The sequence below is a fragment of the Cavenderia fasciculata genome (genome assembly GCF_000203815.1).
Source record: "Cavenderia fasciculata unplaced genomic scaffold Scf_ET2XIPL01COFD4-5, whole genome shotgun sequence".
Classification (NCBI taxonomy): domain Eukaryota; phylum Evosea; class Eumycetozoa; order Acytosteliales; family Cavenderiaceae; genus Cavenderia; species Cavenderia fasciculata.
Genome location: NW_004457695.1, coordinates 521196 through 545708, shown reverse-complemented (window position 1 = coordinate 545708; position 24513 = coordinate 521196). Strand labels below are relative to the sequence as shown.

At 34.0% G+C, this 24513-nt stretch overlaps 10 protein-coding genes across 10 annotated transcripts; 3 read left to right on the top strand and 7 right to left on the bottom strand.

The window, feature by feature from the left end:
* Positions 1-191: 191 nt before the first annotated feature.
* eIF3s12 (eukaryotic translation initiation factor 3) lies at positions 192-1791 on the top strand (the record flags this gene model as incomplete). Its single annotated transcript, XM_004355232.1, has 4 exons — positions 192-542; positions 697-832; positions 853-1176; positions 1778-1791. 4 exons carry the CDS (start codon positions 192-194, stop codon positions 1789-1791), a joined length of 825 nt encoding a protein of 274 aa, XP_004355284.1.
* A 197-nt stretch (positions 1792-1988) lies between these two features.
* Positions 1989-4120, bottom strand: DFA_07787 (uncharacterized protein; the record flags this gene model as incomplete). The annotated part of the gene is made up of 4 exons (XM_004355231.1): positions 1989-2210; positions 2286-2452; positions 2578-3128; positions 3546-4120. The coding sequence occupies 4 exons, from the start codon at positions 4118-4120 to the stop codon at positions 1989-1991; spliced, it is 1515 nt and encodes a 504-aa protein (XP_004355283.1).
* Positions 4121-7606: 3486 nt separating this feature from the next.
* On the bottom strand, positions 7607-10543 carry ubpA (deubiquitinating enzyme; the record flags this gene model as incomplete). The annotated part of the gene is made up of 7 exons (XM_004355230.1): positions 7607-8359; positions 8495-8522; positions 8595-9064; positions 9119-9338; positions 9414-9811; positions 9889-10350; positions 10451-10543. The coding sequence occupies 7 exons, from the start codon at positions 10541-10543 to the stop codon at positions 7607-7609; spliced, it is 2424 nt and encodes an 807-aa protein (XP_004355282.1).
* Positions 10544-10760: 217 nt separating this feature from the next.
* On the bottom strand, positions 10761-11516 carry DFA_07785 (uncharacterized protein; the record flags this gene model as incomplete). The annotated part of the gene is made up of 1 exon (XM_004355229.1): positions 10761-11516. One exon carries the CDS (start codon positions 11514-11516, stop codon positions 10761-10763), a length of 756 nt encoding a protein of 251 aa, XP_004355281.1.
* Positions 11517-11784: 268 nt separating this feature from the next.
* DFA_07784 (uncharacterized protein) lies at positions 11785-12819 on the bottom strand (the record flags this gene model as incomplete). Its single annotated transcript, XM_004355228.1, has 3 exons — positions 11785-12098; positions 12255-12416; positions 12477-12819. The coding sequence occupies 3 exons, from the start codon at positions 12817-12819 to the stop codon at positions 11785-11787; spliced, it is 819 nt and encodes a 272-aa protein (XP_004355280.1).
* A 921-nt stretch (positions 12820-13740) lies between these two features.
* On the top strand, positions 13741-16041 carry abcD3 (ABC transporter D family protein; the record flags this gene model as incomplete). The annotated part of the gene is made up of 3 exons (XM_004355227.1): positions 13741-14134; positions 14792-15361; positions 15446-16041. 3 exons carry the CDS (start codon positions 13741-13743, stop codon positions 16039-16041), a joined length of 1560 nt encoding a protein of 519 aa, XP_004355279.1.
* Positions 16042-16196: 155 nt separating this feature from the next.
* On the bottom strand, positions 16197-17195 carry rpb3 (RNA polymerase II core subunit; the record flags this gene model as incomplete). The annotated part of the gene is made up of 2 exons (XM_004355226.1): positions 16197-16476; positions 16585-17195. 2 exons carry the CDS (start codon positions 17193-17195, stop codon positions 16197-16199), a joined length of 891 nt encoding a protein of 296 aa, XP_004355278.1.
* Positions 17196-17664: 469 nt separating this feature from the next.
* DFA_07781 (UPF0551 family protein) lies at positions 17665-19077 on the top strand (the record flags this gene model as incomplete). The annotated part of the gene is made up of 2 exons (XM_004355225.1): positions 17665-18369; positions 18457-19077. 2 exons carry the CDS (start codon positions 17665-17667, stop codon positions 19075-19077), a joined length of 1326 nt encoding a protein of 441 aa, XP_004355277.1.
* A 63-nt stretch (positions 19078-19140) lies between these two features.
* On the bottom strand, positions 19141-22465 carry DFA_07780 (uncharacterized protein; the record flags this gene model as incomplete). Its single annotated transcript, XM_004355224.1, has 4 exons — positions 19141-19467; positions 19532-20473; positions 20545-21150; positions 22358-22465. 4 exons carry the CDS (start codon positions 22463-22465, stop codon positions 19141-19143), a joined length of 1983 nt encoding a protein of 660 aa, XP_004355276.1.
* A 336-nt stretch (positions 22466-22801) lies between these two features.
* Positions 22802-24245, bottom strand: DFA_07779 (heat shock protein Hsp20 domain-containing protein; the record flags this gene model as incomplete). Its single annotated transcript, XM_004355223.1, has 2 exons — positions 22802-23805; positions 23900-24245. 2 exons carry the CDS (start codon positions 24243-24245, stop codon positions 22802-22804), a joined length of 1350 nt encoding a protein of 449 aa, XP_004355275.1.
* Positions 24246-24513: the final 268 nt, after the last annotated feature.

Genomic DNA, 24513 nt, shown 5'->3' with positions numbered 1-24513 from the left:
TATATGGATTAATAAAAAGATCAAAGTGACACTTGTCTTGTTCTTTGTTTTTTTTTTTTTTTTATTTTTTTTCTCGTTTTGGATGATCATTTTTTTTTGAGTGTGGCACCTCAATGAAAGATTGGGTGTATGGAGTTTAAAAGTTAGAAGTTAGTTTAGTTTAGCTAGTTAGTTAGAGACATAGAAAAGAGATGGAAAACGAAGATCAACAACAACAAGAGCAAGATCAACAAGAGCAACAACAACAACAAGATGATGTTGATTTGTCAACTCTCTCGACTGCCGACAAGATCGAATATATTACCGGTTTGATTGCCGACTCTTACAATATAAACATTGCACCAAAGCTCGAGCAATTCGTCGACATTCAAATCGCAGAGACCATCTATCACTTCCAAGCCAACCTCACCCTCCTCAAGCTCTACCAATTCAATCCTTCTGCCCTCAACAAGGACTACATTGCTAAAATGTTGGCCAAGGCTATCATGAACTTCCCAACAAACGACTTTTTGTTCTTATCATACATGATTCCATCTTCAATGGTATGAAATACTTAATAACAAACAACACTATAATCATCAACACCTGATCATCAGTCACTTGGTCAACATATGAATATAAACTAACTTAACTCATCTCTCCAATACTCAATCATTTCTTACTCAATCAACACAACTCTCGATTACTACATAATAGCAAAAGGAAGAACCATTATTGAAGCTTTTTGTATTAAATGGATTAATTGAAACATGTAAATTTAAGGAGGTTTGGGAACACGTTGAAAAGAATGAAGCTTTCTTCTCTGCCATTCCAAATTTCATTAGCACTCTTCGTAATTGTATGTAGAAATAGATAGAAATATAGGATCAAACAAAGAGGAGGAAGAGTATACATATGTACTCTTACACACAGACTCAGAGACAATCATGATAAAGATAGATTATGCTTACAATCTATTTCCTTTTTTAAAATATAATAATATAGTCGTCTCAAGTGTATTGGCCATCACTTATTCAAATGTTACATTACCAATGTTGGGTGAACTTGTAAACCTTCAATCACCAAAGTTGGAGGAGTATCTCTCTGCCAAACCAAACTGGAAGATCAATGGAAATGTTGTTTCTCTACAAAGTGAATCTCATAAGCAAAAGAAATCTGATACCTTTACTTTTGATCGTATGTTTTTTAAAACGATACATATATTTATCTTTAACAAATATATTTAATACTCATTCATTTCCTTTATTATTTATACAGAGCTCTCAAGGATTTTACCAACTTTGATGAAGTAAATAAATACATTTCATTAATATATATATAATTATATAAAAAAAAACAAGAGGATAAAGAAAGAAAAACATGGATAATTATTTGTTTGGGATTGGTTTGGGATTTGATTTGATAAGTAGTATAACTGATTTAGATTATATACCTTTTTATTAATTATATATATATTGTAATCTTTTTGTTTTTCTGGACCACTTATGAAAAATATAAATAAATATAAAAGGAGGAGGTGGAGAGGGTTTGATTCGATTGTTGTTGTCTGGGTTTGGTTTTGTTTGATTGATTAGAGATTTATAATATTTAAAATATATACAATTTCTTTGATCGAATGGAATTGTTTTGTTTTGGTTGGTGATTGGAAAAGATGTAATAAGCGTGTGATTATTATTATTATTATTGTTTTGGTGTGATGTATTTGGGTGGCGTAGAATTCGTTACAGGTTGGTTTGATTTTGATTGTGATTATGATTATGATTTATAAATAATACAGCAGTTACTGGTTAAATGGTTGATTGTTGATTGTTGTTGTTGTTGTTGTGGTTGTTGTTTTTAAAATAATTTAAATTGGTTTGGTTTTCTTTTTTTGTTTGGTTTGGTCGATTCATTTGGAAAAAGAAAAAAGAATAGGGATTGTATATAGATTGATAGATAGATAGACGAGACTCTCTCTCTTGTCTCTCTCTTTTGTCTCTCTCAATTTCTTAAGATTTTGAAGTTAAGAATTCTCTAGCTCTATCGATAACATTTCTATCCAATGGTTTCAACATGAAATCATCACAACCGGCAGCAAGACATACCTTTCGGTGTCTTTCCATATCGGCTGTTTGAATGATCACTGGTACTCTTCTCAATCCATTCTCTCTTTCAAAATCACGTAATAGCATGGTTGCTGTTAATCCATCCATTATTGGCATAATAATATCCTAAAAAAATAAAGTTAATAAATAATTATTCCTTTCTATTCTTTTCCCTTTTCTTTTCATTTCATTTCTTCTTACCATTAAAATTAATTCATATTTATAATTTGCATTTTTATACATTTCAACAGCCATTCTCCCATTTGATGCAACTTCAACTTCAAAATTATGTCTTGTAAATATTCGAGTAATTAATTTAACTTGGAAAGGATTATCTTCTACAAGTAAAACTAATGGTCGATGTTTAACTAAAAAGAAACAATAAATAAATGAAATAATTAATATTATATTCTTTTTTTCCCATTTCCATTTCCATTTCTATTTCTTTTTTTTTTATACTTCTTCTTCTTCTTCTATTTTTTTTATACTTTACCTTTTCCTTTAATTAATAAACCATCACAACCAATTATACCTAAAGAGGTTAAATGACTTAGATTTAAAAATTTGCTCATACCGTTGGACGTGAGTTTGGGATTAAAGTTTAGATTTAATCTTGAAATTTGAGAGAGTGCTTGTAGGGATTCGAGTGTCACGTCGGATATCTCTTTGCACATGGAGAGATCGAGCGAGGTGAGTGACTGGAGGTTGGATAGGTGTTTGGCACCGCTGTCAGAGAATGGGTTGTTGATGAGCGACAGTGAGGTGAGTTGGAGTAGTTTGCCAATATGATTCATCATCTCGTCATTGACGGCACAGTTGTTGAGTGACAGCGAGGTGAGTGTGGTGTGGATAGTGTCGGATTGCTCACGAAGCATTTGGAACCCGTGCTCTGATATGTTTTCGTTGTACGATAGATTGAGCTCGACGAGGGGACAGTGCTTGAGGTGTGCGAGGAACGCATCGGTGAGATCGGGGTTACCGCTGACCGAGAGGTGAGTGAGGTTGGTCAAGTGTACAAGTGGAACACATTGTGTGTCGGTCAAACTGTTGTTGGCAATGTTGAGTGAGCTCAGTGGCAGTCCTTGGAGCAACTCTAGACACCGTGCCATGTCCATCTTGACCGACTCCAATGACAAACTAGCCAGCGGTACTTGTTGGGCAATCAATCGTTGCAGTCCGTCAAACCCGACATTCTCACAGTAGCTAATATCCAAGTGTGTCAAGCTGCGCAGCGTGCCCAAACGTGTGATTCCCAGATCTGTCAACTTGCTATTCTTGCTCAACACCACCGATGTGATCGACGTGGCCATTCCACGTGCGCCAAAGTCGAGCCAGTCGTCGTCGAGGTTGGGGTTGGCTGCCAAGTTGAGTTTGGCCAGTTCGCAGTCCTTGAACAGGTCCCATGTGCGACGATTCAACTCTTTATTGCGCAAAAAGATGCGCAGCAACGGGTGTGCATACTTTTCAGGTAGTTTCTTGAGTGTATCGATCGAGTGGATATTCTTTACAATATAGTCAAATGTGAGATCGACCAGTTTCTGTACAACACTCTGTGACCGGTTTTTGTTCAAACTTGCTATAGTCCCCAATATATCTTCTTCACTCACCTTGTTATTATTATTATTATTATTATTACTATTATTATTTCCATTACTAGTTGGTGAATGATTTGGTGATGATGAATTCAATCCATTCTTTGGTATATTATTATTATTAGTATTTGATGAAGAGGAGGTATTATTATTATTGATTTGGTTATCGGGTAATTGTTGTAACAGTACTGATGATGCTTGTTGTTGTTGATTATTATTGTTATTGTTGTTGACTAGTGGTGGGATGATGATTGAATCATTATCATCTTGTTCTTCTCCAAATACATGTGATTTCCTTCGTTTCTGTCTATGTAATGATTCTTCTTCATCTTCACCATATCCACCACTACTGCCTCCACTACCGCCACCACTGTTATCCAAATAATGCTTCAAATGTTTGTTTTCATTATTGTTGTTATCGATACCCTCCATTATCTTTGACATTTCTATCTATCCTATCTATGTCTCTCTCTCTCTCTCTCCTCTCAAGCAAGTGTTATTGTTGAATCAACAACTTCTTCTATTTCTTCCTAGTTCTTGTTGTTCTTCTTCCTCTTGTTTAAATGACCAATAGTTGTTAAAGGATGTATATATATATATCTATATGTATAAGTATGATGGTTCCAACCAAAGTTCTTTGTTGTTGTTGATCTTTCTATGATTGATGATAGTCTATTATACTTTTACTCTATTACTGTTTGTTGATTGATTATTATTATTATTATTATTCTTTACTCTTTATAAAAGAGATCTATTTTTAGAATTCTAAAGGGACAATACATAAATGTAATAAATAAATGAATTGAAATGAAGATGTTATTAATTAATTGACCCAAAATTAAAATTTCAATTTTTCAGTGTATGTATGTATGTTGGGACGTCCGTCATATATATATAAATATATAAATATAACAAAAGATATCTTGGGTGATGGATGGATGAATGAATGAATGAATGTTGCTATTGCAAGAAATTAGAATTCTTTTTCTTTTTCTTCTTTTTCTTCTTCTTCTACACAAACAACAACAAACATGATTCTAAAATAAATAAATGGGTATATGTTGTTGTTTGTTTGTTGTGAGTGGTAGGTAGGTAGGTAGGTAGGTATGTATGTAATGTTGGTTTGTTCTTTTTGTCTTTGGATCTTCCTTTCAAGTCAAGATTTAAAATATAAAACCAAACTTTTTTTGTTTGTTTGTTTGTTTTTTTTAATCTATCTTTATATCTATCCCTTCCTTCCTTCTTTCAAATTTTCATTTGTTCATTTGTCGGTCGATCATCATCATCACCAACAATAATAATAATAATCGTTGGATAGATAAATAACGCTTACTTGTACTTGTACGAGTAGTTCTTTGGAGGACGGTGGTGGTGGTGGTGGTAAGTGTGAGTGAGTGGTGGGAGTGGTGACATCTGTCGACTGTCGATATTTGGGATGTTGATCTATGAATAACTAAATTGGTCAAACTATTCAATCAACCAATCAAATCAATCAATCAACCAATCAACCAATTAATCAATTAATTCCTTTATAACAAAATATGAAGATCCAATGATCGATCATTATTTGTCCATCCCTCCTATATTCATTTGATGCGTATTTATGTGTGTGTGTGTGTGTGTATGGGTTGAACTATATTTTCTTTCTTACTTCAAAACTAAAAAGCTGGATGGATGGATGGATGGATGGACAAATAATAATAATAATAATAATAATAATAAAATAATAATAATGATGTTCCTTTATCTTAGATTAATAAGAAGTATTTGGAAATTACTTCTCTTTCTTTCCTTCTTTTCTTCTTCTTTTCTTCCTCCTATTTACATGTGATAGATTGGAATGACAGATTTATATAACGAACTAACAACTACCTGCAGTTAACTACCTCTCTATTATTATTTATTATTATTATTATTAATGTGTAACAATAACTCTGATTTGATTGATGGATTGGTTGGTTGCTTTTTTTTTTGTTGTTGGATCTGGTAAAAATTTATTAAACGATCTGCTTGTTGATCAACAACACTTGCATTTGATTGATTTTGTTTATGAACTGAAAGATATATCGATATATGGTTATTATAAAAGTAATAATAAACAGACAGTAGCAGTAATAACAATACTGATGATGATGATAATGATGATGGTGATGAAATGAACAAAGATTTAAAATATAATATGCATGGTATGTTGTGTGTGTGTTGACTTGAATGGTGTGTGTGCAATGTGTTGAGTGTGTGTTTGATCAAAGTCAAACTGTGGAACACCCTCAAAACTAGCAACAATCAACAACCTTGACATTGCCTGAGAGACCATGGGGTAGCACAACACTACCAAGTTGGTTGGTGTTTGTGTTTGTGTGTTTGTGTGTTTGTGTGTTTGTATAGGTAATACGCAAACAGCTGATCATCAAGATGAAGATGAAGATAAAGATAAGTAGAATATCGACGGAGTGCGATCCAACTGTCTCTCTCTCTCTGTCAAACACACAACACAACACCAACGTGCTATGATATATCTATGTATGTATATATACTGTACCTAATATAATTAAATAATATAATGATTGATTGATTGATCAAGATATACTATAGGGAGGGGTGTGGAACCAAACCAAACAAAACCATATCTATGGTGTATCAGGAGGGAGGGTGGTAGGTACGGAGAAGAGGAGTGAGGAGCAAAGAGAAAGATCCTCCTTTGTATCAGGAGGGAGGAGGGGAGAGATCAAGCTAGCTACTATTAATTATTATTGATTGCTGCCCCCTGGATGATTGATTAATTGTACAGCATCAGATCCTCTCATCACGATGTTTCCATTTTAGAATATTAGTTCGTTGGTGTTGGGGTTTGAATCTATCAGATGATGTCTTTTTTGGAGGTCGACGATTTAAATCACACACCCTCGTCGACGCACAACCACAAATATATTATTGGGGACAAACAATTTAATAATAAAAAATATTATATTATAATTAATAATTGGTATATAAACTAGACAGTTATGGAAGGGACATGACCTTATCAACTACTACAACAACAACAACAACAATAATGCGAATGGAATGGACAACTTACAATAAATAATAATAACTATTCTATTCTTGTTGGTAGATGACTCTCTTTATGCTAGCTATAGTTGTAAACCTTTAAATATAAACGACGAATCAAACAAACCTAATTGAATTGAATGATTAAAACAACAACAACAACAAGACATAAATGTGTTGGAATTCAGCAGCAAATAGTGGCAGAAGAGCAGGAGCAGAAGACAAGATTGATGCGTAGCGTAGACCAATAGATTAATTAATTAAGGGGGGGCAAAGCCACGTGCGTGCAACACCACATGAATTCATTGCTTAGATCAGATTAGATCCCCAAGTGGATGGACGGAGGTGAATTCACCAATGTCACCCAGAGGTAGGTAGGTACGGTGGGAGGTGTGGATTATAATCTTCTGTTTCATGAACATTGTGATAACGTCAACATCAATGTTTCAAACAATCGTAGCTCTTTCAAATATTTCACACGTTTTTTGACTATAAATGGTTCTGCAGATTCAATAGATCAGATCTTTCATTAATGAAATAAATTGGTTTGGTTCGAAAGTTTTGACAAGGTGAATTCCAAAAAGGGTAGAGGGGTCGGCCCTTAATTTGCCCAAGTTTAACTGTTTGAAACATTGTACAATAGGGCCGTATTCCTGACCTGTCTTCCATCGACCAGACTCTCGATGTAACATGGGTGGAGACAAACTACTAAATTTCGGTGGATGCATTTCTGTATTCGCCAATTGCACATGCCTCCTCAATCCAACATCTTGACTATTTGTTACCTAATGACTCTCTGTTTATTCAATATTTTACATTGTTGTTGCTGTTGATGTTGTTATTTGTTGTTGGTGTTGTTTCTATTCTTTTATATTTTGTTTAAAAAGTAGGATTTCTACTATAAAAGTACATATAACCAAACTCTTTGGCAGGTTGTTGAGATAGTTGTACTGAACGATCATTAAATTTGACCCATTTACCATTCTTTTTCACGTGACAAATGTAATGACCCATTTGAACATTGTTTCCAAGATGGGTGATGAAACCAACCAAATGGTATTTGGCAGCACCATCATTAACCTTGTTCTTTAATTGATCAACTGTAGAGGCGGCAGCAGCAGATGATGATGATGAAGATGAAGATGAATTTTCAGATTCAGCTTGAGCTACCAACAAGTCAAGTTCATCCATATGACTGAATAACCAATCTGCAGCTCTTTCAACGTTATTGGCAGTTGCCTTTAATGCAAGTTTGGCTTGTTTATCGGTAAAGCCCATAGCTCCCAACATTGAGATATCGTCATCCTTGAATGTCATTTCAGATCCCTTTTTCTTGGCAACTGTTGGTTCTGGAATTGGATCATCGATACCTGCATCTTCGGAATGTTCAACCAACCAATTCATAGCACCATCGACATCCATTTTGTGTTGGACTGCAATCGATGCCTTTTGACAACGAACGGGTGGGAATCCAAATTCCATCAACTGAGCAATCAATTCTTGATTGAATTTTGGTTCAGATGATCCCATCACTACATCACCATCCTCTGGTAACAATTCTTCTTCTGGTTTCTTTCCATTTCCTCTTAATAATTCAAGATCAAGTGTTTCTGGTGCATCAATATAAACATACTAAAAAAAAAAAAAAAAAGAAAAGATAATTAATAAACAAATCATAATATAATATATATATATTTCTATCATACTTAATTTCTTTGGTGTCCAATCTTCAGCAATTATATATTTCTTTAAATGAATAACCAATACATCTGGGAATGTTTCCATTCTACTTGAACTATTAAAAATAAAATTAATAAATTTAATACATCTTTCTATTTCTTTTTGTTTCTTTTTTTTCTCTATTTACTTGATTGAAAAAGTTTTAGAGTTAATAGCACTACTATAGAAATCATCAACTTTGTAAGATTCGATGAAATTATTAATACAAGCTTGGAGTGGGATGATTGGTCTGACTTCTTCAACATTTGGGTCTTTTTTGCCACCATTGAGTTCAACTTGTTGTTCGTAGAGATGTACAGCTTCCTTGTTGGTGGTAGCTTCCAATGTAATGTTGAGTGAGAGAATGTTATCCATCTTTCTACTGTACTTTACCTTGCCAGAGGTGCCACATTGAATACGATCCTCTTGGATAAAGGTAAATGCTTTGGTTGGATTATCCTCCTTGATCCAACTTGGTCTAGTCTTTTCATGCTTGTCAATCGACTCTAATAAATATTGGAAATATTCCAGTGCATCTTGTTGTTGGAATGTAGAGAATAATGGATGTTTACCAGAAACTAAACTCTTAAACATTTTTGGTGCAATTCCAATTTGTGACTTAAAAAGAGGAGGTGAGTGAGATATATTATACAATTGATTATTTATACATACAGCTTTTGAATATTCTTCTTCACTTTTTGCAACATTTGAAGCTTCTGGAACTGAATAATCACCAGATTGAATACCATCTGCCAATTTGGACATTTGAATTTCAAATGATTGAGATGGATCTTGAGTAATTTCTTTAAATGTATGTTGTCTTTGATTTAAATATCTATTCAAAAAATGTGGAGTTGCAAATACTGTTTGAAGTACTGATGACATGTAACATCTAAAAAAAAATAAAAAAAAGAGTAAATAATTTAAACTATTATTCATTTTAATTTTCTTTTTTTTTTTTACTTACGTATTACCAAGATTTTCAATACCAGTCATACCAGGACCAAAAGCATTTTCCAATTCTTTACCCTTTTCCAAGATTTTACCAAATTCAAAGTTTAAGTTTTGATCCAATTCAAGTTCGGCCATTGACTTTTCAGTCTTTTGCATGTTGAGAATATTGATACCAAAATGTTCGAGGTGTTGAGCTAAGTGAGGATCAGACACCATATCATCCTCTGGATAAGAATAGACATCGGCTCCATCCTTGCTAATGGTACCCAATTTAACAGACAATGGATATTTAGTCTCATCATAATGTTTGAGTGCATGTCCATTACCTCCAGTTCCATCTGAATATTGTCTACCACATCCAATATAACCATCACTTAAATTTAACCATAAATTCTCTAATTTATCACATCCCTTAAGAAAAATTAAAATAAATAAATATAAATAAATAATATATGTTTGTTATTTTTCTTTCTTTCTTTCTTTCTTACTTGATGAGAACATTTCCAATCTTTTGGACCAATTTTAATACCATTATCTAATTGTTTTAGATTATCGGCATGTTTTGATGGTAATACTTGATCTGCAGACCAACCAACAATCTCTTCCTTTCTACTTTGACTGTTGATTCTAATGACCTCGTTCATACTCTCGAGAATCTTTGGTGGGATTGATGGATCGGTTAAATCAAAGTATTGATTGTTTGGATGTACATAGAGTGAGTATTTATCTTCGTATTTGACCTGATCCTCATCGTTGAAACCACCTTCTACACCAATAGCCAATTTCTTTGGTGGTGATGGATTGGGATTAGTTGATCTCTCTGATGGTACAACAACCTTTTTAATATTTAAATAAAGATTATGTTGTGTCTTTGACAAGTTTAAATTTAACCATGGTCTAGAAACTGCTATAAAACTATTTAGATCAACAAATAATCCATCTCCTTTTTCCTAAAAATAAATCAAATGTAGAAAGTAGAAAATCGACAGTAGAAAGTAGTTAGTTAGTAACTCTACTATTAAATCTCTACTTTATATATATGTATCATACAGCAGTATTGAATGAATATGCACATTCATCCTTCCATATCTTTGAACTGTTAGTTGGTACTCTAACCTGATTCACAAATTGATTTAAGTCCATTCTTTCTATCTATATCTCTATTTATACAAATATATATATACAAATATATTTTATGTATATTTATATTTATAAAAAACAAATAAAAAGTAAATTAAAAATGAAAATGACACACTCAGCTGTGAACTTGCAAGTCTTTCTGATCATCTCCCATTTCGAGAAAATTAGATTATTAATAATTTAATTTAATATATTTTTATTTTTATTTTTATTATTATTATTATTTTGTACAATGTTTTAAAGCTTCACGTTGACTTAGAGTTGAAAGTTTAGTTGAATGTTGGTCTACATATTTGATGATTATATTCTTGTCAACTTTGCTATACTCTCGCAACGACCATCCAATAGCTTTTCGAATGAAAAAGTCTGTCTCAGACATTGTCTCTCCAATGTATCTAAAGAGTAGATCAGTGTCTGTCTCTTTTTTGTACTTTAGTTGAAAGAGTAGTGCCGATCGTTTCAACCAATTATTATCACTCTTTATCCACTTTTCAGTGTATTCCAGACGTTGCTCTGGGAACCTTTTAAAGTGTTGTCCTACGAGATTAGATGCTATCAAGTCGACTGTATCCCACCACGAGTTGTACATGATCATCTCTTCGTACATTTTGATGCGTGTCTTGTCAGGCTCGCTCTTTTTAACTCTTTGCAATGTCAACTCGATTGCTATATAGGCAAACTCTCGATGTTGTGATTGGTAGATTGGCATTATATCATCGTCGCTTGGTGGGAGACCGTGTAGTTTGATCATCGACTTTAACAAACTCGTTCGAGTCGGTGACTTGAATCCAAGGAATGGGAATTGATCCTTCATATAATGTTTCATACCAGGTGCATTCTTTTTACAATCAACATCCAATTTTGATTGTTCAACAAAGTATTCTTTTACTATTGTTGGGTATGATTTAACTGCGACTGCAGTAGTAGTAGTACTGCCTACTACTTCTTTAACTACCTTTTGTGTTACTCTTTTCATTCCTCTTTTTTCAAACAACAAAAAGAATAGAATATTACACACAAATAATTAAGTAAGTAATGAAAGTACAATGTTGTATTTTTGGTCAAAACAATGGTTTCAATCAAAAATTGAAACACAACTATCAATTTCTTGGAAATGACTTGTTCTCTATCCAGGATAGGATAGGATAGGATGGGATGGATATAAGGTTATAATATATAATACATTTGTTTATTCTCTCTCTCTCTCTATTAGGGGGTGTGTTGGATTTGTTTGTAATTACTTTTTAACAAATAAATAGATTACCTGAACAAAGTGCACGAGATACTTCATTCTTGAAAGCTTGAGAGATACCTTCACAGAATTGTAATTGAACAATTTTTAAAGAGGTACTTTCAATCTCTGTCAAATCCTTGTTGAGAATAACAGTGAGTTGCCATTCAAACCAGAATTGTTTGTCTTTGGGTTGAGTTGGTAGCGATTCCTCTCTTCTTGCATGTATCACTGTGACAATGTCTTTGGTCTCTTCAATCGATATTCTCCATCCCTCTGGTCCTCTAACATCTTCATCTTTGTCATATTTGTCATTAAAAATGGTACCTTTTGTTTAATTTCAAAGCATCCAATATAAATTATATTTTGGTGAATCAATTTTAATACTTTAATCACTTTACTTGTTTCTTCATCAAATGACTAAAATGGGAAATGGAAATAAATAAATATTAATTATAATTGGATCAGGATAGATATTATTACTTACACCTTTTAATAAAGTACTCATATGTAATTCAAAATCGGTTGGTGTTTCATAATTATTAAATACTTGTTTGACATGTTCCAAATTACTCTTTTCAAAGCATTCAGTCATTTTAAATATAATTTTCTTTAATCTTTTAAATATCTTTTCATTGTTTGTATCTAAGAGGGGAAATGAATTAATAATCAATCATTTTTAATGATACTAGTATCTTGACATACCATTATCTAATATTTCCAATTTATCTTGTTCAAGATCCAACTTGTCAAGTTCTACACATGACAATCGAAGTTTTAAACTCTTTCTATCTTCTTCTTTATGGTTTTCTACTGATGATGCCGATGATGATGATGACGATGTTGTCGATGCAGGTGTGGCAGCAACAGTTTTAGTCTCTGGTGTCCATGGATTATAGTTTATTGATTTATCAGTTGTAGAGGTGATTGATATTCTACCAGCCAGTCTTGGTAAATCTTTATAAATAGGTAATCTAGTCATTTTCTTCTTCCACAAGTCATTGACTTGACTATCCAATGTTTCTTGTGATTGTTGTAATTGAATCATGATTAATTAATCTATTCTATATGTTATTAATTATATGTTTATATATTCTTGCTATTGAATGAATGTTGAATGAAGTAGAGTGTACTTAATGATGTGAATGTTTGAAGTGTGAATGAATGAGAGTATTACACTAATTGCCAATTATGGTAAAGAAAGAGTGAATGAATAATAATAATAATAATAAAAACAATATAATAATAATAATAAATAATCGTGTGGGAGTGTTTTGTGTTTTTGTTGTTTTACAAACTATGGTTGTGATGATTTTTATTTAGATATAAATATTTTTTTTATCTTCAACCCACAAAAATACAGGTACCCAAAAATAGTTTTAGTTTTTTAAAACTTTGAAATTGCCTCTATGAAACGTCACAAACCCAACCCAATTTACAGCTGCTACTATCATAGGCAAGACATTGGGTTATATTATAATCTTTGAAGTGTCGAGGAATGAGATAATAATGCATCCTCTCATTCAATTTCTAAAGGTATCTATCTATCTATCTATGTTTACTGCTTGATAGTAATATTAATATTAGTAAATTATTTATCTGTGCACAGTAACAATCCACAAAAATAATAATAATAATAAGTGTTGGTTACAGCCGATGATCATGATCGGTCATCCCTTACTCTATTTCGGCAAAAACAAACAAACAAACAAACCTCTCTGGGATAAATGTTATAAAGTTTTAAAAAAAATCAGACACCTTGGATACCGTCTTTTTCGAAACGATCAGAACGAGTGTTGTTCATTATCTTGAAGTTACCCTCTGACTCATCACTTCTTGCAGAAATATTCTTTCTTTGTGAATGATCATCAAGTGAACATCACTGTCACCTCCCTTGTAGCTAAAACCAACAACAACAAGATCATTCTTCTTCTTCTTCTGTTCTAGTTTGCTTGCAGTTAGTAACGAAATGAGCAACTTGCTAGATTCTCAAAGAGATGATGATCATCATCATCGATCATCTGCAACAACAAGATTACTGACCGATGAAAGTGAAGAAGGTGAAAGAAGATCAGAACATGCCAAGAATATACGTAATCGTCATGACAATGATTGGATGGATGAAGATGAAGATGATGAAGAAGAAGAAGAAGAAGAGAGTACTGTCACTGCAGTCGGATTAAGAAAGAGAAAGAATGGTGGAGTAAAGAGTAGTAAATCAAAAATCAAAAGATTATTGTCAACCAAGGATGATAGAGTACCTTCAACTGTGGAATCACACCTTAGACGATGGAAAGACATTTACAACCAAACAGACAATATCAAGCAAAAGAAAGAGACAAAGTATGATTTCAAACTATTACGTAGGTTGGGATCGATCGTGTCACTACTCTTTTACAACCCATTGATTTCGGGTGCTTTGATGGTTGTATTGCTCGGATTGGCTATCTCCCAGACATACACGTCCAAGTTTACGGGTACATTCCTCGGGTCAGTCTACTCGTCGTTGTTTATGGGTGATCTTGACGCCTTTAAAACAAATGCTTACAAGGGATTACTTATCCTCATCTTGTCGGCTTCGTTTGACGCAACTATTACAATGGTGACAAATGCGCTGTCTTGGCAGTGGAGACGCACACTCGTGCTGACGTTGCAAACACGGTACTTTTCACGGTCGCTGTATTACCGTCTGCTGCAACTCGACGACACGGTTGACAACCCCGACCAACGTCTGACCGACGACATTGACCAATTCTGCCAGCTCTTGTCGTCAGTCCTCTCACAGATGGTGACTGCACCGCTCACGATCGGATACTACACGTATTTGACATGGACGGGAATCGGTTGGTATGCACCGGCTATTGTGACAGGCTACTTTATCTTTGGCTATATTATTACCAAACATGTCATGTCGCCACTCGTATCATACTCGTTCCAACAGGATCGTTTGGAGGGTGATTTCAGATACTTACATCTACGAGTACGTACGTTTTCCGAGAGTATTGCTCTTCAACATTTAGCACGTCGTCGGTCTTCTGAACCAACCTCGGTCGAGGAGAATCAAGCTCGTCACCAATTTGCAGTGCTCATGAAGAACAAGGTGTTTGTCATTGCATTCACCTATCTGTTGAACCTCTGTTCCAACCTCTTTACCTATTTGGCGTCGCTAGTCAATTACTTCATCATTGCAATCCCACTCTTCCTCCACTGGCAAACTTCGATCGAGTCGTTTGACGTCACCACCTTTTCATACAACTGTATCATGTTGGCCAGTGGTTTCAGCCAGTACATCAACGTCTCCACCAACATCTCTCAAATGTCCAGCTACATTCAACGTATATCCACCATGATTGAATCATGCGATCAACTCTACCTACAAAAGAAAAAAGAAGATCAAGAGAAACTTGAAAAGAAATCAAACAACCTCAACATCAACAATCCTCCAACCAATCATTCTATTCAATTCAACTCTGGTAACATTATTGATAATAATAATGAAGGTAAACAATTAATTGTAAATTCAAGTATTGAATCTATCATTTTAGAAAATGTTACTTATTTTACACCAAAGGGTAGAACACTTTATTCAAGTATGTAACAACAAACCAAATCAAAACAAACAAACCAAGTTGAATATTAATTAATATTCTATTTTCTCTTTTGATTTCTTTTAGATGTATCATTTAAAGTTGAAAAAGGAAATAATTTATTAATAATGGGACCAAGTGGATGTGGAAAGAGTTCATTGGTTAGAGTTATTAATGGATTATGGTCACATTATACAGGAACTATTACTCGACCATGTAACAATCGATTATTCTTTCTTTCACAACAACCTTATTTGATTTTTGGATCTTTGGAAGATCAGATTGTCTATCCCTACACTGTGGCAACTCATAATATCCCACCATCGGAATTGAGAGAATTATTTGATCGATTGTCAATGGGATATTTAATCGATAGAGAACAAGAGATAAAGAGACGTGGTGATCTCAACGACTTGACACACAATTGGCTTAATCAATTGTCACCTGGTGAACAACAAATCATCAGTATTCTCAGAATGTTTTATCATAGACCAATGTTTGCAATGATGGATGAATCAACCAGTTCCATTCCACATGCAACCGAAGATCTTGTCTATCAACAATGTCAACAACTTGGAATCACCGTATTATCAGTTGGACATCGTGAATCACTCATCAAACATCATCAACAATTATTATTATTTGATAATCAAATGAATTGGTCAGTTAAACAAATAAACTAATTAAATAATTAAATAATTAAATAAATAATAATATCCAAAAGACATTTATTTAATTATTTAATAAAATATTATTATTATTATTATTATATTATTATACTATAGTTATTATTTGCTTGTTTGTTTGTTTGTTATTTTGTTATTTATTTATTTATTATTTATAAACCTTTTTGAATTTGAGTTTGAATACGTATTAATTTTTCCTTTATGATTTGAATTCCAGCCAGGACTATTTCTTCTGGTCTGAGGGCTCCACTAGTCTCTACGGTAAAAATAAATCGGTCTTGTTTCTGTTCTACCGAGACAAGATCGGGTTTGCCAAGTGCTTCAGACTTCTTTACACACTCTTGACAAAACATACATTTAAGGTCATCGGTCGTTACTTGTTGCATTGAATTTGGATTATATTTAAATACATTGGTTGGACAACTTGAAATCCTATAAATATATAAATATATAAAATATATTAATATCTATCTCTATTTGTATTCTATCTCTCTCTTTATATATATATATATATGTATATATGTATATATGTGTATGTACCATTCATCTTTTTGTCGATCACTTAATTCATCGAATCTATTTTGATTTACAACAATCTTTGGTTGGAATTGGTAGGTGGCGATACAGGTTGGAATCCATTTGGCGTGTTCTTTTCCAACACCCTTCTTTGCGATTGCTTTGAGTTTGACTTCCTGACCCTTGCGGAGACGGACGATGGGGATGGCACCCGATGTGTTGCCGTAGACATTGTCGCTCGCCGACACGGGAAAGACATTGTCGTTTTGTGATTGCAAGTCTGATGAAGTGACTTCGAGTGCTCTGTCCAAACACTTTACATTGAGGTTAAACTCGACGCTGCATTCGGTGCAACGTTCGGTACACGAACATTCACGTGTGTAGTTGAACGACTCGACCTTGTGACTCGTCAATGGGATGAGCCCGAGACGATGGGCGATAAACTCGTCGCACAGCACCGATGTATTTGTTTGAAACTCGACCAAATCGATTGCCATCGTTGGCACCTCTGCAATCATAATACGACGCAATGCATTGGCCACACTAATATCTGTATTTGACAACACAAACGTTATGCTATCATTCTTTAACTCCAAAATTTCAAGGTTTGGCATACGAAGTAATGTATGTGACATGTCTTTGTACTCTATTTATATATATATTTAATTTATCTCTCGAATGTTCTACTAGTAGATTATTATCCAATAGGGTTGGTTGGTTGAATGATTTGGTTGGTTGTCAGTTGAATGATTTGGTTGGGATTGAATGATTGATTGATCTATTGATAAATAATGATGTTGAGTTGTTCGTTTGTTCGTTGTATACAGTCAGTCGTTTATACTATTGTCTATTCTATTTATCTATTTATCTATCTATCAATACAATCGATTCAAATGATCCAATCAAATGACTACTAATTTAATGAATTGGGATGTAAAGTAGTTCATTGATTCGAGAAAAGAAGATGAAGATAAAAAATCGATTTTTTTCAATTTTCATAACTATGGGGAGGGTGTTGGTGATTAAAAGTAATATTTTCTGATTCATTTACTTTTACTTTTGTTGTAGTTTGTTTGTTTTAAAAGAGATAGATAGAATAGAGGAATGTTCAAAAATACAATCAAGTTGACTAGTACAGTTACTTTGAATTTATACAAATCAAATGCTTGTTTGGTCAATATGAAACAAGTTGTAGGATCGACCATGGCAACTGTACCATCAACATCATCGTCGTCATCATATTCATTGAGAAGTTACTTTTCATCAAGTCAATCACTTCAACATGGTCATAGTCATGGTGGTGTTCCATGTGATGGTAATCATGGTGAACCTAAACAACAACCACAACCAAAACAACAACCAAAACAACACGGTCATAGTCATGGTGGCGTTGAATGTGATGGTAATCATGGTGTACCAAAGCCACAACCAAAACAACAACCAAAGCAACATGGTCATAGTCACGGTGGTGTTGAATGTGATGGTAATCATGGTCAAAACAATACAGCTGCTGCTTCAGCTGCTCCATCATCTTCACAACAACAAGAACAACAATCAAATTCAAAATCAATTTCAATTAAAGATTTGGCATCAAAACAAGATGTTAGATATGTTACCGATAGATTAAACAAGACTGATTATGAATCATTTATTTGTTCGATTCTACTTTCAGAAGAAGGTCCAAAGATGACTTCATTGGCTACACGTACATTCAATGTTGAAACTGCCACTGATCCAAGTCCAGAAAAACGTCAAATGTCAAAGAATAAATTAGCCTTTTGGAAAGATGCTATCAATAGTATTTATAATGTAAGTAAAAGTATAATATATATATATATATATAACCCTAGATCTTCTAAATATTGATATTAATCTATTTCTTTAATCATTTTGTAGGGAAGAGTATATGATCAACCATTAATTAGAGTATTGGCACAACAAATTAAAGAAAGAGGATTATCAAAGACATGGTTTATTAAATTATTGAATAGACGTGACAAGGATCTTGATGCTGTACAACCAAAGGATTTAGAGGAATTGGAAGCTTATTCTGACGACATTAATACATCATTGCTCATGTTGACATTGGAATCGATGGGAGTCAAGGGAAACTCTGACGTTGAACATGCTGCCAGTCATCTTGGAAAGGCTATGGGTTTGGTTACATTGATTCGTGGTACTCCATACCATATCCGTACACGCAAGTTGTACATTCCAACATCTATCACCAACAAGTATGGTATCGTTGCCGAACTTTTGTTCCAGGGATCCGATGCCCAACAAGACAAGATGAAGGAAGCTATCTTTGAGATGGCCAGTCGTGCCAAAGCACATCTCGACAAGGCTCGTACCTTTGACGTGCCATCCAACGTTCGCCAAGCTTTCCTCCAATCGGAAATCTGTGAAAACTATCTCGAAAACCTTAGACAAGTAGACTTTGATATTTATCAAAGACCTGATACCAGTAAAGTAATCTATCTTAAATTATTAAAAAACAAATTGTTTAAAAAGTTTTAAAAAAAGGTAGATAAATAAATAAATAAAATAAATCAATCAATAAATAGAATGAATCAATTCAAATTAATTAAACTTATTTATTAATTGTGGGAATCGATTCTTTAAAATATCAACAATTTCATAATGATCTCTTGCTCTACTTAATTGTAAGATTGTCATTTCATGTAGTGTGGGTATATCAAATGTTGCTAGAATGTATTTGACAACTTCAATATGTCCTGCCTCGGCTGCATGTACCAATGATTCTTCAAATATTTGGTTTAATTGCTCTGGTAATGATTCTCTACTCTTGAGAATATCTGCCATATACTTTACCATTTCTAAATTGCCTCCAGAACATGCATAACTTACAGACTGAGATATACATCCTTGTTCATGATCATTTAAAAACTATAAATAATAAATAAATATAAATAAATAATTATTATTTGTATTGGTTTGTACTACTACATACTTTAACAATTTCAAAATGACCATTTTTACTTGCACCATCCATTGCATCCATTGATGCATCTTCAGTTCTACGTTGATAAAGGAATTGGAGGATTTCCATGTGACCGTTAGTTGCTGCTCTATCCAATGCTCTTGTTGATGCACCTTCAGTACGATGTTGATAAAGATATTGAACCATTTCAAAGTGACCGTTAGTTGCTGCTCTGTCGATTGCTTTCTTTGTACACCCTTCACTACGATGTTGACCAAGGAACTTTACAATTTCTAAATTACCCAAACCCGCTGCCAAGTCCATGTCTCTTTGACTCCAAATATCGCACTTTGCATAATGGTCGTGTAAAAGAGTCAATATATCCAATCTACCAAGTTCTATTGCAGTTTTAACAGCTGCCTCTGTACACTGTGCTTTGACAGTGTGAACAAGGTATAAAAGGATTTCCATGTTTTCAGTTTTCACCACTTGGTCAATTGCACCACTAGAACATCCTTCAGTACGATGCTCATGAAGAAACTTTACAATTTCAAAGTAGCCTCTTTCAGCTGCCGTATCCATAGCATTGGATGATGCTCCTTCACTCCTATTCTGATGTAAATATAATAGAATGTTCATATGACCATTTTTAGCTGCTAAATCCATTGCCTTGAATGTTGCCCCTTCACTCCTATTCTCATGAAGAAACTTTATGCTTTCTATGAACCCATTTTGGGCTGCTCTATCTATAGCATCGGTTGATGCTCCTTCAGTCCTATTCTCATGAAGGAATAAAAGAATTTCAATGTGACCTTGACAAGACGCTTCATCCATTGCTTTCGTTGTTGCTCCATCTAGTTTTCTATGTTCATGACAAAACTTTACAATATCGATGAACCCATTACATGCAGCATAATCTAAAACATTTGAATCAAATATCTTTGGGTATTTTTCTTGATTTAAATGAAAGAACTAAGATTGATAGAATATAATTCATTAGAATAGATACATATATATTTATCTTTCTCTTTCTCTATACATACTTTAAGAATATCAAGATAATTTGATTTAATTTGACCAGAGAATGGAAAATGGTGACAACCATCATTTCTATGTTGGTGTAAATATTTTACCATTTCAAAGTCTGCATTCTTGACAGCATTAAACATAGCATACCGAGAACAATCAGCGTTCTCAAATGTATTGAGAAGCTTTAGAGTTGTGAGATCACCTAGTTTGCATGCAGCATCAATTGCATTACTGAGGGCTCTTTGACCGATACTAGGGTATCTCTCGAGTATGTAGGTCATGATCTCTAGGTTACCAGCCTGTATGATTTGGTATATCATATAGGCTTCATTTGGTTCATAGTCTGGTGACCATTCTAGTAGATGTTTTAGTGTCTCCAACTTTGCATTCCTATGCCAACAGTATTCACTAATCACTTGTAATCTTCTTCTTTTTAACTCTAAACACTGATCAGGTAGATAGTGACGAATAAACTGCCACGGCATTGCATATCTTGATATCATTGCAAGACAAGGTAATTGAATGATATCTCTTCCTTTTAATGGTCCCAATGGTGGTTGTTGTTGTGGTCGTTGTCTACGACCTCTTTTTCTTTCACCATTACCTGCTCTTGCCTTTGACTGTGATTGTATATATACTTTAGATATTTCACCTACCTGGTTGAATATCAATCCTCTAATATATGATACTCTAAATATAACTTGAAATGTTAACATATATTCCTATTATCACTATTAATTATTCATATTACTATTACTACTATTTATAAAAAATATGTGAAAATAAAAAGTTATGGTGACAGATATTTATGGTTGTACCAAAGATTTTCTTCTAAATAATCAATACTTACCAAAAGAAGAATAAATTAATTTATTCTTTAAATAATTGTTTACTTGTACTTGTCCAACCTTACACGACTAGATCAAGCGATTTCCAAGTCAATGAACTATTAGAGTGAATATAGGTACTCTAGTTCATTGACTGAGAAATCGCTTGACCTAGGTGAGGCGACTCCTTGGTATGACGATTCTGTTATAAAACCCATGACTTCTAGTTTGAAGGAGGGGCCTCCGAAATTAAAACTAATCATTTTCTAACAAATACCTAAACTATATTATTATGATCATACCTATTGTGATTGATGGTACCTAGTGGTCACATCCAAACATAAAAGCCAAAGACAAAGACCCAAAATCGATTCATTCTTATCCCACCATATAATGTTAAACTAGTATCCATATTCTGTCCATGTAGATGTGTGTAACCATAAAACCGCAAAGGTAAAGCTAATGTCCAATCATTTGATAAATATCCTATACTACCTTTCTATGCTTGTAATGACCTAAAAGATAAAAACACAATGATTTAGTTATCAGACTTGATTGCGCCCATAAGCAAACTACTTCTAAACCAATCATATGTGCTCATAGCATCTAAAAAGTCAACTCTATTTATCGATATGTCAAGTATCCATTGCACACATAGATTTCTTTGATTGATCCAATTGATGACTTTTATTCAGATATCTATCTATTAAACAGATACAGCCACGATATAAGTAAACCTGTTGAAACCAATTCCATTATATTGAACCAAATTCGATTGAAATCGTTCGATAAATTGTAACAATAATCGTAGGGCTACACGAGAATATATCACCTCAAGTAAAGTAAAGACCTGTTTAATTGTACCTATAATATAGGGTAATACCCTTTGGATTGCAGAATGAACTGTGATGATGTATTCTGCAGAATGATGTAATATCACATGATACAGAAAATCAAATAAAGTAAGGTTGAGGAATGTTAGTTCTTCTAATTAACATACAATCATAATATAGTAACCAATGTGTATTGCTCTAATTAAAATACTTGTCAAAGAATATGACAAGGATATCTTTATATTGCTGACTGTACCTAGTAGGGCTAACAACATATTAAATAAACAAAATAAATAAAAGTAATCATGATCTTTTACAAAGTTATTTTATTTAAAAAAACACATATAACAAAAAAAACAAACTAGTTTGAAATTAAAGAAATATTTGAATACAATTTAAAATTAAAATTATTTTAATCTATCTAATTTTATTTGTAAAGGATCATAGTTAGTTAGTTATAAATATATATTTTGTTTTTGTGTGTGGAAGATGGAGTGGAGTGAATGATTTGATGAATTTAATATAAATATTAAAAATATTAAATATTAAATATTAAATGGTGAATTATATATTGATTTGATTGGTTGTTGTTGTTGTTGATCAATGATGGTTTAGAAACTGGCATTACCAATCATGTTGGCAATCTTGGCAGCATTCTTTTTGGCTTCCATTTGACCTCTCTTGTCGTTGAGTCTACGTTGACGTTCCTTTTCCTCGAGGTTGTTGAGGAAATGACCAGTCTTGTTGTTGTTAAAGTAGGATGGAGCTGGCTTGGTGTAGTACATGGTACTCTTGTTGTTGTTGTTGGAGGAGGAGGAGGAGATAGACACCTTCTTGGATGTTGAAGATGATGGAATGTGGTTGAGATGGATACGAGTGCTGCCTTGCTTGATCATGTTGCTGACACGCTTGGCATTGGCCTTGCAACAGTTTTGACGAGAAATGTCTCTGATACGCTCGGAACGTTCCTTGTTTTCGAGGTCATTGCATTGCTTCCAGGCTTGCTTGTTGTAACATCCAAAGTTGGATGGCAACATTTCACTGTAGGCACTCTTGTTACCAAAGTTGGTCTTTCCAGTGAATCCAAGGTTTTGTTGTTGTTGCTTTCTACCAGAGTGAGAGTGCTTGTGAGTGTGTTGAGATCTGCTACGCATGTTGGTCTTGCCAAGGAGTGAACGTGGGTTGGTTGTGCCGCAAGTCTTGATCATCTTGCTGACACGCATGGCGTTCTTCTTCTTCTCGGCTTCACCACGGTGGTCGTGGATACGACGTTGACGCTCGTTGTTCTCGAGTTGGATGGTGACACGACGGTTGGTGTTGGACTGCTTCTCGTAGAACTCGTCGAATTGGTGCATTCTTCTGTAACGTTCACGTTCCTCGTCGATGACGGTGCCCATGCGGCTGGCAATCCAGTGGTTTCTCGAGAGCATGGGGTCTTGCTCCTCCATTCTACGTCTACGTTCACGTTCCTCGGCTTCAATGACACCACGTCTCGAGGCATGTTCCTCACTACCCAACAATGAAACGTGTTGAGCATTGTTACCACCATGCTTTGGAATGGTCAATGTCAAAATACCTCCTTGGAATTTTGCTTGAATGGATGATCCATCAATTCCTACAAAATAAAAAAAAATTAAAATTAAAAAAAAGAAATTAGAATATTGAATATTTTTGATTTGATATTTCATTTTGATATTTAATATATTTACCTTCTGGAAGAGCAACAGCACGATGGAATTCACCACCAGAATATCTTTCACGACGATGGAATCTCCAATCACCTTCCTTGGATTCAGTGTACTTGGAACCCTTGATGGAGAGGAAACGACCGTTGACTTGAACGTCCAAATCCTCCTTTTGGAAACCTGGAAGCTCGAGGACAACCTTGTAGCAGTTGCGGCTTTCGCTAACGTCCATTCTTGGCTTCCATCCCCAGTCCATTGGTTGGCTCGAGTTGGAGGTCATGTTGCCAGACCAGTTTCTAAACGTCTCGTCAATTGAGTGCTTGAGGCTTGAAAGTTCTTCTAAAGGGTGCATAAACCATGAATTCATCATTTTTAAAAAGTAGTAGTTGGGTAAAAATAAAATATTATTATTATTATAACTGTTGGTGAGAAGGATGGATGGATGTATTAGATAGATTATTAGCTTTAGCTTTGTTTTGTTTGTTTGTTGGATTCAACAATGAATTGAAATTGAACAGAACCTTTCGACTTTTTATTATTACTTGTTGGCTGTGTTGTTTGGTTTGTGTTCAAGATGAGTTGCTCTAATTTCCACATCCGTCGACCGATTCTACCACCACCACCACCACCACAAACAC